General features: G+C 36.5%; 1 protein-coding gene across 5 annotated transcripts in view; it reads right to left on the bottom strand.

The window, feature by feature from the left end:
• LOC149134423 (neprilysin-2-like) overlaps positions 1-18,665 on the bottom strand; it is a 332,072-nt gene that overhangs the window by 137,184 nt on the left and 176,223 nt on the right. For 4 of the 5 annotated variants that reach the window (XM_089356560.1, XM_089356563.1, XM_089356562.1 and 1 more), the window contains 2 exons: positions 10,846-10,977; positions 6,585-6,689 (listed from right to left, as the gene is read on the bottom strand). In XM_089356560.1, the coding sequence (XP_089212686.1) occupies positions 6,585-6,689; positions 10,846-10,977 (237 nt within the window). The remainder of the gene's footprint in view (positions 1-6,584; positions 6,690-10,845; positions 10,978-18,665) is intronic. The other variant, XM_089356561.1, reaches the window with a different exon arrangement.

Genomic DNA, 18,665 nt, shown 5'->3' on the forward strand with positions numbered 1-18,665 from the left:
TGCTCAGCGTGAAAGGTAGATTGTATGACGCATGTGTGCAGACAGCCATGCTACACGGCAGTGAAACATGGGCTGTGACTACTGAGGACATGCGTAGGCGTGAAAGAAATGAAGCTAGTATGCTCTGCTGGATATGTAATGTCAGTGTGCATACACGTCAGAGTGAAGCACCCTGAGAGCATCAGATGTGGTGTGCAAGAGAGACGACCGTGCTGGTATGGTCATGCGTTGCGTGGTCGTTGCCAGTGTCACCTGACTAGCATCTGTGCCGGTGGCACATAAAAAAGCACCATTCGAGCATAGTCATTGTCAGCGCCGCCTGAATGGCTCCGTGACGGTAGTACGGGAGCAAGTCAGGCAGCATTAGTAAAAAGCACCCGCTCCACTCTCGGAGTGGTTGGGCATGCAGCTGTAGAAATGGCATGCAGCTGTAGAAATGGCATGCAGCTGTAGAAATGGCTTGCAGCTGTAGAAAACTGGCCAGATAAGATTGGAGCCTGGTGCAGCCTCCTAGCTTGCTAGGCCTCAGTCAAATTATCCAACGTATGCCAGCATGAAAAGCAGATGTTAAACGAGGATAATGTTTATATACAGACTTTACGATGACTATCATGTAGAAAACATTATGAGCATATCGCTCCATTTGTTTATACTCGTAATTTTCCATCTGGACTTTACATTCTCTTTCTTATTTCCTGAAGTGGCATTTCTTCTACCTGGCTTAGTCACATATGCATCTCAGAAAACGCATTAACGTATATATTTATTCAATGTTTTCTGCTGTAGTATAAAATATTATTTATATGTGCTCAGTACCCACATGTGTTTATGTATGTACACAAAGTCAAAACTCTCCAAATCTACATATTTCCAATTTTCAAACTGTATGATACATTTTTTATATATTTTTACAACATTCTCAACGATTATCTTTTCCATGTATATTAATATATTGCCGTATAATACCCCGTTTTAGAAGCTTTGTGTGAATCTAAAATGTGATGCACAGGCACTCAATTATTTGCATAAATAACATATATCGAAATCCCGACTATATTCCCTTATTAAAATACATATAGATAGATACATACATACGTACATAAACACACAAGCAGACACACACACACACTCACACACACACACACACACAGATACACTAGGAATGATTCCAGGCGTTGCCTGTATGTTATGATCTACGGTGACATTGTATTATTTGCTCCTTTCTAACGGGCATAATCAGCACACCTGATATATAGTGAATTGGATTACTGGCGCAAAGGAAATAACTGTTTGTTTAAAAGTAAAGTGGGACGGGTGCAATTTGTATGGGTCAGTATGAAAGTTTATTTTTTTGTTTTGTTCTTAAGAGGGATCACAATAACTTCCTTTGTATATAAAGGAAGTTATTACGATTTTGCACTGAAATCACTTTTTCCAAATTTTATTTCCCACCATCCCCACCGCAATTTCTTAATTTGTAACTTTTTCAGATTTCTCTCTTTTTATCCAGAAATTACGAATCTGGGAAATATATTTTTTCTAAAGTTTAATTATTCATAAAGAAACATTCACCATCGCTTCCAACACCTCACCCACCCTTCAGCTACTCGCTTTCAAAACATCTAAACTTCTCAATGTTGTACTTTCGTCTGATGTTTCAGGCATGCTTAGAATTGTACTGAAATAGCACACTTAAAAAATAACAGACTACCACCAGAAAACGCGACATGATAGAAGCAAGAGGCAAACGACATTATTTCTGAAGAACCTTCTCGCTTTCAAAAATCTAAAAGTGAAACCTTGAGAGTTTATAGCTTTATGAAAGTGGTGACATGATGGGTGTATGTTTGGAAAGATTTTGGCGTTTCGTTACGAAAAAAGAACATTATTAATGATTCGCACTCTTTTTTACCCCCGTGGTTTACGAGATAAAACATTTAGAAAAAAGTGAAAAGATGAAGAAATTGTGTTGGGGAGGGAGAAAATTGCAATATTGAGAACGTGTATTTTTGGCGAAATCGTTATCTCTTGCATCAAAAATAGAAATTGGAAGATATTTAGGAAAAAATAAGGGGATGGGGGAAAATGTCAATTCGCACATGCTAGAAACAATAGGTAAAGGACAAGATTTCTGGGAAAATTTCCTACAGAATGAAAAAAAGGGCATTTCAATTGTATTTGAGCTGTAATTTTGCGCGTGTACAGAACCAAAAATAACCTAATTCGCACAGAAGTTTTATCGAGTATTTGTGTGACTGGAAGGTGTGCCAAAGAAAGTTATTTTATGGCGCTCTCTCGTCTGAAGCTGCAACGGTGTCAACCAGATCATATGATTGTTCGTTAATTTCTGTAAAAGATCTTTTCTCTCTTTATGCTTTAAAGAGAGTAGAAAGTGAAAGACAGGTGAAAGTGAGAGACAAGAGAAAGTGAAAGACAAGAGAAAGTGAAAGATATATATACGTGTATATGAAATGGACGTATTTGTGTGTGTGCATGTGTGTGTGTCCATGTGCGTGGGAGAGAGATAGAGAGAGAGATAGAGAGAGAGAGATAGAGTGAGTAAAGGTGTGTGTTGTCAATTTATGTAATTCTTGTCGTGTATGTGTAAATGGTACTCAATCGTTCTCTCTCTCTCTGTCTCTCCCCCCACACACATTACGTTTCATGTGAACGTATATAAATACATATGCATACAGTTTTTCTATGTATGTGTGCGTGTGTGTAGCATGTGAGAGGGAGAGTGAGTAACTGTATTTACATACAGAAAAATGGATATCTTTTAATGGGTGACAATTCAGAGGAGCATTACCTTATGTGTTCACACACTGTCACTCTTGTAATACAATACTGTCATTTTGGTTCCAATTGAAAGTGTGAAACTCTTTCCCCATTCTAGTGAAACCAGGACGTAGTCTTTCAAACGACTATAGCTTATTGTTGAGAAAACGTAGATACCTAAATCAAAATAGTTTATTTGGTAGCCGAAAGATTATTGAACATTTTGATACCCCATGCTTCAAAATCATCAACTCTGGTTCTGAATGCATACAAAGTATACGCACTCACACAAATTCTCATTAATATATGTATATATATATATATATATATATATATATATATATATATATATATATATATATATATATATATATATATATATATACAAGAATAAGGGCAGGGAATCGTCAATTAATAATAGAATTAACAATTAACAATTTTGCCAAGTAGTTCAGTATGAAAAAACCTTTATCGGTAAAACCATTTATCATCATAAATATACAGGGATTAGCATTGAGTTGCTTCTCCAACATACTGAAAATTTAGAAATAGCAGTCAAAGAACTACAATTTTTTTCTCTAAACGGATGGCGATATTTATGGCACACATAGAACAAAAAACCGGAGGGAAAAGCGTAAACAAAACCAGTCTTTAGTTAATTGGATACGAATCGATTCATGGTTAAGCGAATGAAAATTTCACTATTCCAATCTTCAGCCCAAATATTCTGATAAATTTGAAAGTGTCTCTAAACAAATTCACGGTAATCTTTGGCCATGCAACACCAAAAATCAACGATAAGAAAGGCACTTAGGAATTCGTCGGCCAGTGAGTTCAGGCATCTAACCCCAAAGAAATCTATTCCATGTGCGTCACAAATAGTCCCGTATGAAAAGAAGTCCTCTTGTGGAGGGATTACGGTTTAACCATCTAACTTAGAGATATCAAATATAAAATATACAAGAATAAGGGCAGGGAATCGTCAATTAATAATAGAATTAACAATTAACAATTTTGCCAAGTAGTTCATTATGAAAAAACCTTTATCGGTAAAACCATTTATCATCATAAATATACAGGGATTAGCATTGAGTTGCTTCTCCAACATACTGAAAATTTAGAAATAGCAGTCAAAGAACTACTGATTCTAAACTACAAATTTTTTCTCTAAACGGATGGCGATATTTATGGCACACATAGAACAAAAAACCGGAGGGAAAAGCGTAAACAAAACAAGTCTTTAGTTAATTGGATACGAATCGTTTCATGGTTGGTGTCGCATGGCCAAAGATTACCGTGAATTTTTTTAGAGACACTTTCAAATTTATCAGAATATTTGGGCTGAAGATTGGAATAGTGAAATTTTCATTCGCTTAACCATGAAACGATTCGTATCCAATTAACTAAAGACTTGTTTTGTTTACGCTTTTCCCTCCGGTTTTTGTTCTATGTGTGCCATAAATATCGCCATCCGTTTAGAGAAAAAATTTGTAGTTTAGAATCAGTAGTTCTTTGACTGCTATTTCTAAATTTTCAGTATGTTGGAGAAGCAACTCAATGTTAATCCCTGTATATTTATGATGATATATATATATATATATATATATATATATATATATATATATATATATATATATATATATATATATATATATATATATATATATATATATATATATATATATATATATATACATATATATATATATATGTATGTATGTATGTATATTGTACACACATATAACGTAAACGAATAACAAATGAAGGACAGGAGTCTATCCACTAAACATTTTTAAGATTACTATATCTGAAAACATTTCCTTTTGAAAGGTTTGATACCCTTTAAATATTTACATTATATCTAATACATATTAATATTTCTTATCGTTACCTCTTCGTTATTGTTAGTTATGATCTAACAAAGAAAAAAAACAACAAATTATTTTGATATTTTGATATTTATTTTTACGGTTATTTTTATTTTTAACGTCCCTGATATCTCCTTCAGAAACTTTTGTCATAATCCTTTGTATATAATATATCGTTCTTTATTTTTTACCTTATATTCTTCTTATCGCTATAATGTTAAAGCTCAGCTATGTTACAGTAGGTCTCTTCCTGCTTTCAATGCTTCCTCTTTTATGATTTAAGTCTTTGCCTCTATATCTTTTATTCCTTTATCGTTTACCAATTTTCACTCTTACTATTGTGGTTATTAGTAAGAGTTGGGTGGTCTTTCTTCCTTGTGTAGTATTATTTTTTATAAATTTTATCTTTTCCTTCCTCTACTTCGCTTCATCCTCCCTGCATTGTTGTAGAAGTAAAACTTGTGAACTGGGTCCAACTTAAATGACCTTGATAACATAGTAAATTGGGGCTCACCACCAACCATCCCATTACAATTTAGCGGTAGACAATAAAAATTACCTTTATAGATATCGCAGACAAACGTAGTCACAGCTTCCTCAATTGTTGGAAGTGGGGATAATTGGGACACTGGACGTGACTTATTCCTTCCCCTCGTAATAATACACTACTAACCTCAAACACCAAAAAAAAAAAAATATATATATATATATATTTTAGATAGGTGCAGGAGTGGCTGTGTGGTAAGTAGCTTGCTTACCAACCACACGGTTTTGGCTTCAGTCCCACTGCGTTTCACTTTAGGCAGGTGTCTTGTGAGTGGATTTGGTAGACGGAAACTGCTAGAAGACCGTCGTATATATGTATATATATATATATATATATATATATATATATATGTGTGTGTGTGTGTGTGTGTGTGTGTGTGTGTGTGTGTGTACCCCAACATCGCTTGACAACCGATGGTGGTGCGTTTACGTCTTCGTAACTTACCGGTTTGGCAAAAGAGACCGATAAAATAAGTACTAGGCTTACAAAGAATAAGTTCTGGGGTCGATTTGCTCGACTAAAGCAGTGCTCCAGCATGACCGCAGTCAAAGGACGGAAACAAGTAAAAGAGTAAAAAAAAAAGAGTAAAAGAGATTCATTCTGTCAGCTGAAACAGCAGTAAAATGTTCGCTCCGGGAGCCTTTAAAATTTTCAACTATGTAGAGTTATTTGAAATATCCTTCCTTTTAAAGTATACATTAGCCAATTTAAGGAGTTGTTAGAAACGGCCGTAATGGATTTATACTTATCCTTCATTTTTTTATATATTCATATATTATTCACTTCTCAGAACGTACACTCCGCTTATTCTGAAGTTTATTATGGACTGTACATTTAATAAAGTGTGCATGTCTGAATATATTCAGCTGAATCTAATTTTCTGCAAGCACTACAGGAATTTCATTCTGCCGGTGAGTATAAACCAAGGTTGATATTTGGAAGTAATTGTTGTGTGTGCATATTGTTCCAAATTAACGAGGTGCACCAACTGAACGAATCTCTCTCTATCTCTCTCCTCTCTCTCTCTCTCTCTCTCTCTCTCTCTCTCTCTCTCTCTCTCTCTCTCTGAGAGATTTAGAAATAATTGTATATATATATATATATATATATATATATATATATATATAAACACATATACACACGTATGTAAAATTATATATATACTTATGTATACACACACACCCATACAGACACATGCACACACGCGGGCACACAATCACACACATACACACACACATATATGCAGGCATTATTTTATCACTTTCTGTTTCACACCCACACTTTTCCTTCTGTACATCAATTTTTGTTTTTTATAATCTTCCCCTTTTAAACTGTTTCGTCGATAAACATAACAACAAAGAACTCATAAAATTATATTTTATATTTCTTACCTTAATATTTTTCTTAGCCATCTGTAGGGATTCCTGGGTTAACCACTTACTTTCTGATAAAACCTTTTCCATAGATTTCTCGAGATATTTCGCAATATTCTTTGCCTAAATATATCAAATGTACAAAGGGATATACACACACACACACACACACACACACACATATATATATATATATATATATATATATATATATATATATATATATATATATAAGCAATGTTAATTCTCTAAATGAAGTATTAACAGTAACTGCACGATAAAGTGTAGTATATTGCCACTTAAGTGTGGCTGACCCCTAGGGGTGGATGTTACTGTTGCTTTTAGCCCCAGGAGGACATCTCCTCCAGCTGGCTTATCGACACACGACTGTGTCCTGTTTGCCAAGGGAGTTATCCCTCTCACCACGACCAGCAGCACGAACGTATCCGGATTTCAGGGTTATTTCCCTTCTTCGGCGTTCGACAGCTGATGACCTTGGTGAGAGAGAAAAACCTGGCAAAATCTTATATCTTCTTTTCCAGTGACATTCTTCACTGATATTGAAAAGGTGAACAGGACACAGTCGTGTGTCGATAAGCCAGCTGGAGGAGATGTCCTCCTGGGGCTAAAAGCAACAGTAACATCCACCCCTAGGGGTCAGCCACACTTAAGTGGCAATATACTACACTTTATATATATATATATATATATCTTCATATATATACATACATGCATACTTACATACATACACACATGCAAGCATGCATACATATATATCGGTATGTCTCTTCATTTATATATATAATTTGAATATTAAATATATGATTAATTTTAGGGAATGAAGTTCTACAAATCCAATCATATTTGTCAAAATTTGACATGACTCCCGTCACTGCCGCACACAGATTGAAACAGGCAAATATGGAACTCATAAATCTAACTTCTCCGCTCTTTTTTTAAGTTACTATTATTAGTTTTTCTCTGAATTGATGAGTAATATGAAATTTTCAAATTCAAATATGAATTTATATCTATGTACGAAACAATTATTTGCATGACTAAACATCTTACAACTTTTTAACATCTCAACTCCTCTATTTTATAGAAATATAATTGGATTTGTAGAACTTCATTCCATTAATTAATCTTACACTTAATATTCTAATAATACTTTTCACATCTTCGCCAATTTCCACCTGTAAACTCTCAGTAAAGTGTGAAGAATCAACGTTGGAAATCATTTTGGAAACCACTCCAATCAAAGAACGAATCCACATTCAAACTCTTACGCATATGTATGTAGGTTTACATATGCATATCAATCTATCTATCTATATATGGATGTATGTTTATTTGTATAAGTATATATATATATATACATATATATATATATATATATATATATATATATATATATATATATATATATATATATATATATATATATATATATATATATATATATATATATATATATATATATAGATATATCACGTGATCATGTGACCGACCAGGCAATCAGTACACACCGCTGGTCAAAATGCGCTTCGCATTCTTTTGGGCTTCGAATGACGCCACCCCGCTGTCTAAGCGAGCAGGCCAACATTTAGAAACTGGAAGAAAAAGTGAAAGTTGTGGTGAAAGGGTACAGCTGGGTTCCATCCCCTGCCGCAGCCTCGTGGAGCTTTAGGTGTTTTCGCTCAATAAACACTCACAACGCCCGGTCTGGGAATCGAAACCGTGATCCTAAGACCACTGCCCTAACCACTGAGCCATTGCACCCCCCACACACACACACACGCACACACACATATATATATATATATGTGTGTGTGTGTGTGTGTGTATGCATATGTATATATAAGTGTTATACTGTGGTAACACACACATATATATATATATATATATGTGTATGTATATATATATATATATATATATATATATATATATATATATATATATATATATATATATATATATATGCATATCGCTCTTTTGCAAGAATATTATTGACAGCAACTTTCAAATTTCTGACTGCTAACCCATAAATGGGTTATAGCACAATTAAATTCATCTTGGGTTTATGTAGTTTCTTTCAAGTTAATATTTTCCTGGGTAGCCTGGATTCTGTTGAGTGATTAATAAATTGTGGTGGCAAGTTGTATCAGAATTTTTATTGACTAGGTTTAGGTAAGTGTTATTGTTGTATAATACTACTTCATGTAGAACTGTTCTTGTGTATCATCTTCTGGATAGGGTTTCGCAAATTTAAGAGATAAACTCCATCTCAACATAAAAAAGGGAAAATGCATTGTACCAGTGTGCCAACTGACTAAACCGTCCCACACACATCCTGTTTTCAACCATTAAAAATCATTCGCGTAAAAGCTGACATACCCAATAAATATTCAACATTCACCCAAATCGCAGATAAAGATCATATTAATAAATACACAAATCCAATAATAATCAAATCGAGTTACAGTTCTCGTAAACAACATCCTATCGACGTTCTTTTGTATAGCCATATGCCTTAAAGATGACATACATACTTCAAAAAGTTCTACATGAGTGATACAGATAGCGCTTCTGCAAATTTAAGCGAAAAAATTTCCGTGACATTTGTCACCGCAACCTACCATGGAATCTAACCATTAATCAACAGAACTCAGATTACTCTGAAAATGATTTACTTTGAGTTACTATATATAGCCAAGTTGAAATTAAATGTCACTGTCCGATGATTGCTTCGCAACCGATAATTAGAAATCACTATCATCAATAAATATTCTTGTTAAATAATACGATTTTACTTTACCAATTGTACTGCGTAAACTATCAAATTAATGTAAACAATTTTTTATAACATAACACAATCATTAATATATGATATACAGGGCGATAAGCTGGCATAATTGTTAGCGCGACGAGCAAAATGTTTGACGTTATTTCGTCCGTCTCTGCGTTCTGAGTTGAAACCCCTCAAAGTTCGACTTTGCCACCTATGTTTTCGGGGTCGATACAATGAGTACTAGCTGAGTACTGGTGTCAAAATTGGTGGGCTTCCTTCAAATCATAGACCACTATACATAAATAGATATGTAGAGAGTTATCACAAGTTTCAGGAATATGAAGTAAATCTTTTAAGGAAAGCAGCTTCAACATAAAATTGTTTAAACATAATTTCTTTTCTCAATAAAAGCAACCTAAAGATGAACATTTTCAATAAATGTCATCTAACATAATATTTACTTTCTGAAATAAATATGAATTTTGAAGATATTTTAATAACATTCTAATTTTTCTATAGTTTTTCATATTTAATGTGTACATATTTTGGATGTAGAATAAGATTACAATAAAAATATAAGCAATATAAATGTTACATTTTAATATTTTTGCTTCATAAAAAAAAATGACTGATGTCAAACTAATATTTATTTATTTATTATTTGTAAATTCAAACTAATGTTTAATTTTATTCTATTTCTAATTTAGATAATATTTAAATGCTTTTCTTTTTCTAAGCTGAACTAATGATTTTTTTTTTTTTTTTACATTTCAAATTTAAAATAATATTTAATTTATCACTTTTTCTTTTTTCTAATTTAAACTAATATTGAAAATTTTCTGCATAATATTTCTAACATTTGAAGACGATGAGAGTTAATTTTATTTTCAGAAAATTGTCACAAACAATTATATTTGATTTTCGATGAATTGGGTCCGTAATTCATAGGTATATAATAGGTAAAATTACAATCACATTAATATGTTGAAATTGTTGTGTGAACGGAATAATTTTTAAGAATAGGAAAAATTGATAATATAAAATATTTCAATAGTTTAAAGCAGAATTTGGACATTAAATATTAGTTTTTATGTAGCGCTTCTGCTGTTCGGTATTGAGCATGCATCTGTCCTGGGAGAAACCTTTTTCCAGAAAGACAGATTTGCCCATGCATTCGAATCTCTGATAGCTATCCCAGCATGTGCAAGTCTGCTTACTTCGGCCAACACAAATTGATACCAATTCCGTAGCAGGTATTCATGTTAGCGTATAACGATCCGGAACAGATATTGCAATGTTTTTTTCTAATATCTCGAGCACTCTGTTGTCCCAAATTGCTTTATTTTAATGACCAAGTGGAAGTAAAAGGCAAAGGTTGCAGAGAATCAGAACAAATAAGGCAAAACTGTCTATCCAAAACTCCAATAATTCTGCAAATTCACAACTACATGGCATTTACCGTGTTTCGTATATGAGGAATATAATTACCTGTTCTTGCACCTGTTTTTTGAAGTACTCTTTACTATACATCCATCCAAGCACGTCACTTGCCAGGTATGCTAGATCTAAACACGTCTGCTTTTTTGCTGGAATCGATGACAAATTACTGTTTGACAGATTCTAAAAATAAATAATATAAACAAATATGATGTAATACAAACACACGCAATTTGAAAATATGGAGTGATGATACTGTTCTATATTTTAGAGATGAGGAATTCTGTACATTATATACATTGGACGACTGATGAAGACCGAATTTCGTCACCCACCTTTGAAAACAGTAATTAACGTAAATTAACGATGAAATCTGGAAAAAGTTTGAAGAGGCAGTACTAAACAACCATCAAGCGCATTCCATACTTGGTCATAATAGCCCCTATTAAAGAGATATTCGTAAAGATGCCAAAAGATCAGGGCGATGAAATAAGGTGGGAAGTGAGACAGGTAGTAGAGAAAGTAAAATTTCGCAAATCAAATATCACTAAGGAAGAAAAGCGCGCTATCAAAACACTACAGAATGACAATTCCATCATAATACCTGCAGCGGACAAGGGATATGCTATGGGGGTAATGAACATATCTGACTAGTCTGAACAATTGGTAAGTCTCATTAGTGCTCATAGCTACAGCAAAGTAAAGAAAGACCCCACTCTAACAACAAAGATGCAGTTGTCACAGATCTTAATCAAGAACAAGGGTCACTCTATCGCAATGAAGTACACGCAACTGACCCAAAACTACAGTAAACTACTACACATGTAAGGTCTCCCTAAGATTCACAACGATGGTATTCTATTAAGAACCATAGTGAGCGATAGATGTTCGGCATATCAGCCACTGAGCCGCGTCCTTGTGGATATAACCAGTCTACTAGAACGTAAGTCAACATCATATCTGGGGATTTCCACCCATAACACAGATTTGATCAAGGACACCCCTATTGGATCCAACCAGATTGTAAGTCTAGATATTATAAGTCTGTTCACCAAAGTCCCAACAGATGAAGCACTATCATTGATTGAAGAAAAATTAGTGACGGACACCTATCTAAAACATCGCACTAGTACACCAATAGGAAACTTGATAGAAATGTTGACTTTCTGTGTAGAAACTACCTACTTCAGTGTAGATAATATATATATCGACAGGAGGAAGTTTTAGCTACAGCTTCACCATTATCACCTAAAATATCCAATATATCCATGGAATACTTTGAGAATTTAGCTTTATGTTCAACACCACTAAAGCCAACCCTATGGCTTCGATACGTTGATGACATCCTTATACTCTGGCCCTACAAGGGAGATGTCCAAGTATTGCTAGGTCATGTGAACTCAATAAATCCATCCATACAGTTCACAATAGAAAAGGAAAGGAACACAGAAACAAGGAGAGTAAATAAAGAATGTGTAGTGGTTAGCGATCTATCAAGAAAAATGACGGACAGAAGTGTCACACAGGAGAGCTATGAAGAAGAGGAGATAATAAAGTAGTGGTGATCCCAAAATGAAGGTGGGCGTGCGTGTATACAAGAGAGCATGTATGTACGTGTGGAAAAGGGCTGGTGACCTTGACATGTGTAGGTGTGTGGATGATGGTGTGGGACTGGGAAGTGATCAATGCTTGTGTGTTCGTGGTGGTGTGATGTGATGTGATGTGGTGTTGTGTGGTATGGTGGTGTATGGTGTGGTGGTATGTGGTCTGGTCTAGTGGTGTTAGGATGTGGGGGAGATGAGAGTGGAGAAATCAAGGGTGAAGTGTGGGTTAGCGTGAGGTAGAGATGGTGTATGTGGAAGTGGGTGTAAGGGATGGGGTGGAGGTGGGATGGGATGGATAGGAAAGGAAGGGTCGGAATGTGTAGGGGTGTGGTTACGAGGGAGTGGTGAAGATGAAAGGAGAGAAGGAAGAGAGAAGGTTGGTAGGAGTGAAGAGAAGAGAGAAGGCGAGTAGGAATGAAGAGAAGTAGAAGTCGGAGCAAGAGAGGAGAGATGGGTGTGATGAAGTAGGTGTGAGAGGGAGAGAAAAGAGGGGAGGAGGGTTAGATGAAGTGGGGAGGAGAGTTGAGCCCATGTTGAACAAAGGACGGAAGAGAGAAGAAAAATCCCTGTTCACGGCTTAAACGGCAGTCCGGATGGCCCCCATGCAAGGACAATCCGAACACAGACAGTGACCGGTAGAGCGGAAATGGCGTGAGACCGGGGTATCATTGCCGAGTCGGATGCCGAGTCGAATGTCCCGTTTGATCGATGTACAGAGAAAGGTAGAGAGAGCAGGGGATGCAGTAGATGACATTATATATATACATACATATATATATATATATATATATATATATATATATATATATATATATATATATATATATATTTATATATATCAGAATAATTGAGCTAAGCAGTGTTTACGTATAGTCACAATTTAGGTTAGTTGGAATATGTTTGTCACATATTTCAGCTGCTAAAGGCAAATACACTGAAGCTACTGTGGAGAAAAAACACTTTATGGTAAAAAGTTGTGAAAACTCCCCGTTCGGTCAGTGTCGCCCTCTCTCGGGATTCTCAGACAACGATGTTTCGAGTTCATTGACTTTTATCAATGAGATGTACCTAAGAAAGACAACCCTGAACGAACTGATAAAGCTTATAGATTTATATATGATTCAGCCAACGCATTGACTTATTTGCGCTTGTAGATCGCCCGATCGAGAGAAATATCAGAGCAATTGCGCTAAGCAATTTCACATATTTCACATATGTCACATATTTCAACTGGTAAAGGCAGTTGAAATATGTGACAAACATATTTCAACTAGCCTAAATTGTGATTATACGTAAAACCTTGCTTAGCCCAATTACTCCGATAGTTTTCTCGGTCGGGCGATCTACTAGCTCAAATTAGTCAATATTTTGGCTGAATTATCTATGGAGCTATAATCTTTATCAGTTCGTTAAGGGCTGCCTCTCTTAGTTACATCTCGTTCACAAGAGTCAATAAACTCGAAACTTTTGAGATTCCCGAGAGAAGGTGACACTGAACGAATGGGATGTTTTCACAACTTTTTACCATAAGAGTGTTGTTTTTTTTTCTCCACAGTAACTGCAGTGTATTTGGCTTTAGCAGTTGAAATATGTAAAAAACATATTTCAACTAACCTAAATTGTTTCCTAATTTGAATAAGAACAGCAGTAACCAAGATAACGCCGGGTAATTCAGCTAGTATAATCACAGCCACAAATGTGTGTGTGCGTTTGTGTGTACGTATGTTGGTATAGATCTCTCCCTTTCTCTCTCTCTCTCTCTCTCTCTCTCTCTCTCTCTCTCTCTCTCTCTCTCACTCGCTATAGATATATGTATGTATATATGATGGCTGACCACTCATGACCGAGGAAGACTACTGTGACCTTCAGGAACATTGTTCGCTCTAGGATCAACTTATATTTTGCATTTGCGGCTCCGTTGGTGGCTAATGAGCCCTGCTCTTGAAAAGCATACACGACTGCAAACACTGCAAGCGAAGCTTTCCCCATTCACTACACTAGCAGTGCGATTTCGAGCAGCACTCTTAAGGTCTTCATTCAGAATACGTGTTTTCTCAAAGGCATCGAACCCCTACTTAACCTGCTTCCTTCATCTAGGGCGATGACAGGGATTGCTCTCCCACTCAGTCTCCTGAATATCACAGGTCTTTAATGACGATTGACTCAATCCTCGTCTCGCAGTCTTGGTTTCTGCTGTAGTCCCTTTCCATTAACAAGTTTCCCATTTAGCATCTGTTTAGCGATCCTTCAATCATTCATTCTAATAAGTTGTCCAGGTCCAACGTAACCGGTGCTTGTGCACCATCGCCTCAATACTCAAGATGTCAGCTGTCCTCAGGACTGTGTGTCTGGATTTTTTAAGGTTCAGCCAAAATTCAGAATGTCTCAGATGTCTCAGACGTCTCTGATGAAAGCGTTCAACGACCTTCACATGACGTTTGTAAAGGGTCCATGTCTCACGTGAGTAAGGGAGCGATGTCAGTAGACATGCACGGTACACAACAATTTCTGTTTGCTTTGTGATGCCATGCTGGGACCGGACACGAGACGGAAGAGAATGGAAGGAATCAATTGCTCTCTGCAACCTGAAATATGTTTCATCATCCAAGGAGCAAGAACGGTTGAGTGTGCTGCCTAGGTAGACAAACTTGTCTACTAATTTCAAAATTGTTTCTTCAACCAAGATAGCTGGTTTCACATATGGATTTCCTGGTGCAGACTGGAACATTACAACAGTCTCGTGCAGGCTAATATGAATCAAATTTCTGCAAGAAGCAGAAATTCGATTCATAAGTATTTGCATGTCATCCACTAAGTCACAGTCATCTGCATAGTGGAAGTCTCGAATGTGAAGCTGAAAACACTTTTGAATTGGCAGCAAATAGGCAAATATTAAAGAGGCAGCCAGAAGATCCATACCTGACATATATTCCCAGAGTGCTAACCTTAGCAATGCATGAATAACAGCAGCAGCATTTGGGGCAAGGATGTCACCCTGCTTGGCACCATTCTCTACAGGAACGAGTCCCGCCATGCCAACACCATCGTTGACCCAAACCTCCATCCCATCATGAAATGATTAAATTATAGATGCAAAGTCATCCGGACCGCCAGGTTTACCGAGTATTTCCCATAGCGAGGCCCTATTCACAGTATCAGAGGCCCTGGTTAAATAAATGAATACCTGGACAAGATCCATATTCTGCTCATAGCTCTTCTACATCTGTCTTGCTATGAAAGTCATATCCATCGTCCCTCTACCAGATCGGAAGTCTCATTGAGATTTAGATAGAACACCATTTACAAGAAACCCATTCAGGCGGGTATGATGAATATTTACCAGAAACTTGCCAGCTTGTCAGCGGCTGACAGTATAGCAACACCTCTGTAGTTCCCATACATTATTCTGGATCCATTTCCTTTCTAGAGAGGAAAACTTATTGCATCCTTCCAGCCCCTAGGCATTGCACCATCCCTCCAGACTACACTTATAATTTCATGAAGGAACTGTATGATTGAATCACCACCAAATCGCAAAGCCTCAGCAAAATTTCAATCAATTCCCGGTGTCCTACCAAGATTCAATTCAGTTATTGCTGTCATCACCTCATCTACTGAAGGCCTGGAATATAAGAGCCAATTATACGTATTTGTTGCATAATATCAAACACTTTTTCATCCACAACTGATTCATGGTACAGGACTTCAGAGAAGTGTTCAATCCAGCGACCTGTGATTCCTTTTGATTTAGTAAATAGACTAGAAAACTGTTTGGAAAGCAAAGATCTGATGCAGAGCTGTTACATGCATAAACCTGCTTCATAAGATCGTAAAGCTTCTTGATTTCATTTTCATCAGCAGCACCCTGAACATCACGAGCAAGATCCTCCCACCAAGTGTTCTTCATCTTCCTGAGAGATAGCTGCAGTAGTGATTTTACACTGTTATAGTGGGAAGTGCTACATTTCGTTGCACAGCTGAAAGTCTTCTGTACAGCAGTACATTGTGGTCATGGTGCTTTACAACCAATAGTCGCTGAACTTCAGCATCATTTTCATCAAACAAGTCTCTGTGTATATCCCAGTAGCATATCCCAGTGTTTCAGCATCACATGGAACAACCTGGTCCCGAAACTCTTCCCATACTGTAGTATTTTCAATGCTGACACGTGAGTCTGAAACTCTTTCCTCAGCACAGCATCATGTATACTGCGGATATTCACACGCCGAGGAATGCCAACTGGCCCTCTCCTCTCTTTCGCTCCAATCATCATTCGGGTCTTTGCTGGCACCAGACTGTGGTCTGTCCAGCATTCTGATCCATGAAAAGATTTGATATACAAATGTCATAGATGTCACGCTGTCGGATGATAAAGAATCCAACAAGTGCTAAACTTTATACCCCGGACGCCTCCACGTTGTTGTGTGATGACCTTTGTGCATAAAATTAGTGCTTGCAATGTAAAGTTCATGTTCATGGCAAAGCTCCAACAGCATGAGACTATTGCTATTAATTTTCCCTACACCAAAACGTCCTAGAGTGTTCCATGTTTGCCAGTCTTTTCCATCTCTGGCATTGAACTCCAGTAGAATGTCTTTTTCAGAATTATCGATTCTCCTAAGTATGGTTCTCAGTTGGGTATGAAAATTTGTTTTATCATCACAACTAGTCAAAGTAGGAGCATAGGCACTTATTAGATTAGCAAACAGCCCACGTTTCAGATGCAATTGCATTCATAAGACGTTCATTTATAGGCACAGGAAGCTCCTCCAACTTCTTAAGTATATCAGATCGAACTGCAAAGATAACACTAGCCTCTCTGCGCTCCTCCTTCTGCCTCCTCTTCCAAAGAAAGAAAGGTGTATCCATCTTCTACTCCATCGAAGTGACCATCACATTCTATACAAGACTCTGAATGTGCAGCTATTTCAATGTTATAGCGGTTCAGCACGCGAGCAACAAGTGCAGTGCATCTTTCAGACCAACAATCACTCTTGTTATCTAGAAGAGTACGCACATTCCAAGTTCAAGTGCCATGCAGATTTTGTAGAAAGGGTAGACATATCAGTCACGCTAAACTGAGCAAATAGAGAATGTCAGGCAATTTTTAGTTAACCTTTTCTAGAAACTTTCTGAACTCTGGATGAGCAGCGCCCTTTCCGAATAGAGCTCCTCCGACACACATGCAGTAACCAAATCCTATCGCTGTCATGGGCAACAAGGAGACGACATTATATCTAGCATGGGCCGCGTACGTGCAGGTTACTGACTACATGCCTCCATCTCGTCTGATCTACATGCTTCGTCACCTTCTCATTGCTGCAGTTCTTCTGAATAACAATTACATAAAATATATACTAAAAATAGATAAGTATATACTAAAAATAAAGATACATGCCATATATTTTTAAAATAAAATAAATATATATTGGATTAAAAGTAGCACACATTAAGTAGAGGTCAGCAATGCCAGTACAGAATTTTAGGTCCAATAAGGCATGCATGACACCGCAAAGACACCGTGCATTATATTGACATTATTCAGAGACAGACCAGAGAGAGATGTCAGGTACCATTATGAGTCGCAGTCTCAGGAGTTACTCCCAGTGGTCTTCTAGCACGCCGGACACCATCCTGAATTTCTGCGTACCCGTACTAATGCTAGATAGCCGTTGAGCTTGCACTCAGTTCATTCGACATTTCAACAGTTCTTGCTTTTAATCCTATTGAGTTTCTAGCAACCATCCTTACCAGGATGTAACAATTTGGTAGGTAGTCCTGAAAGGTTGTGTAAAACGTTCGCAGGTGAATACGGCTTCTTCCTTTATCACCAACGCCAGATGTGCTGTTACAACATTTCATGCTCTGTGAAAACAGAATAGATGCCCTATGGAGGAAAGAGGGGGATTAATCATGGGTAAGTAAATACAGGTAAGTTTGAAAATATACAACAATAGCACCTACTCACAATATGTCAAACCGGCAAGACTGCAGAGGTGCTGAATAGATGAATCACAACACCTCTCTCGTCGAGAGGTTGTGTAAAATGATCTGCTGCTTTTGAATACTTTATATTTGATGTAAAATGTAATGGTTGTAAAATGTAATGGTGTAAAATGTAATGGTGAGAGAGAGGATGTATATATTTAGTTTTATCGACTTTTGAGTTTTGTTATTTCATGTAAATTGTAATGGCGTGTAAGAGATAGTTACTTCATGTAATTATTTTTATCCATTTGTTTCATTGATCGTCGTTATGATTACATT

The sequence above is a fragment of the Octopus bimaculoides genome, chromosome 8 (genome assembly GCF_046866305.1).
Source record: "Octopus bimaculoides isolate indiv1 chromosome 8, ASM4686630v1, whole genome shotgun sequence".
NCBI classification, from domain to species: Eukaryota; Metazoa; Mollusca; class Cephalopoda; order Octopoda; family Octopodidae; genus Octopus; species Octopus bimaculoides.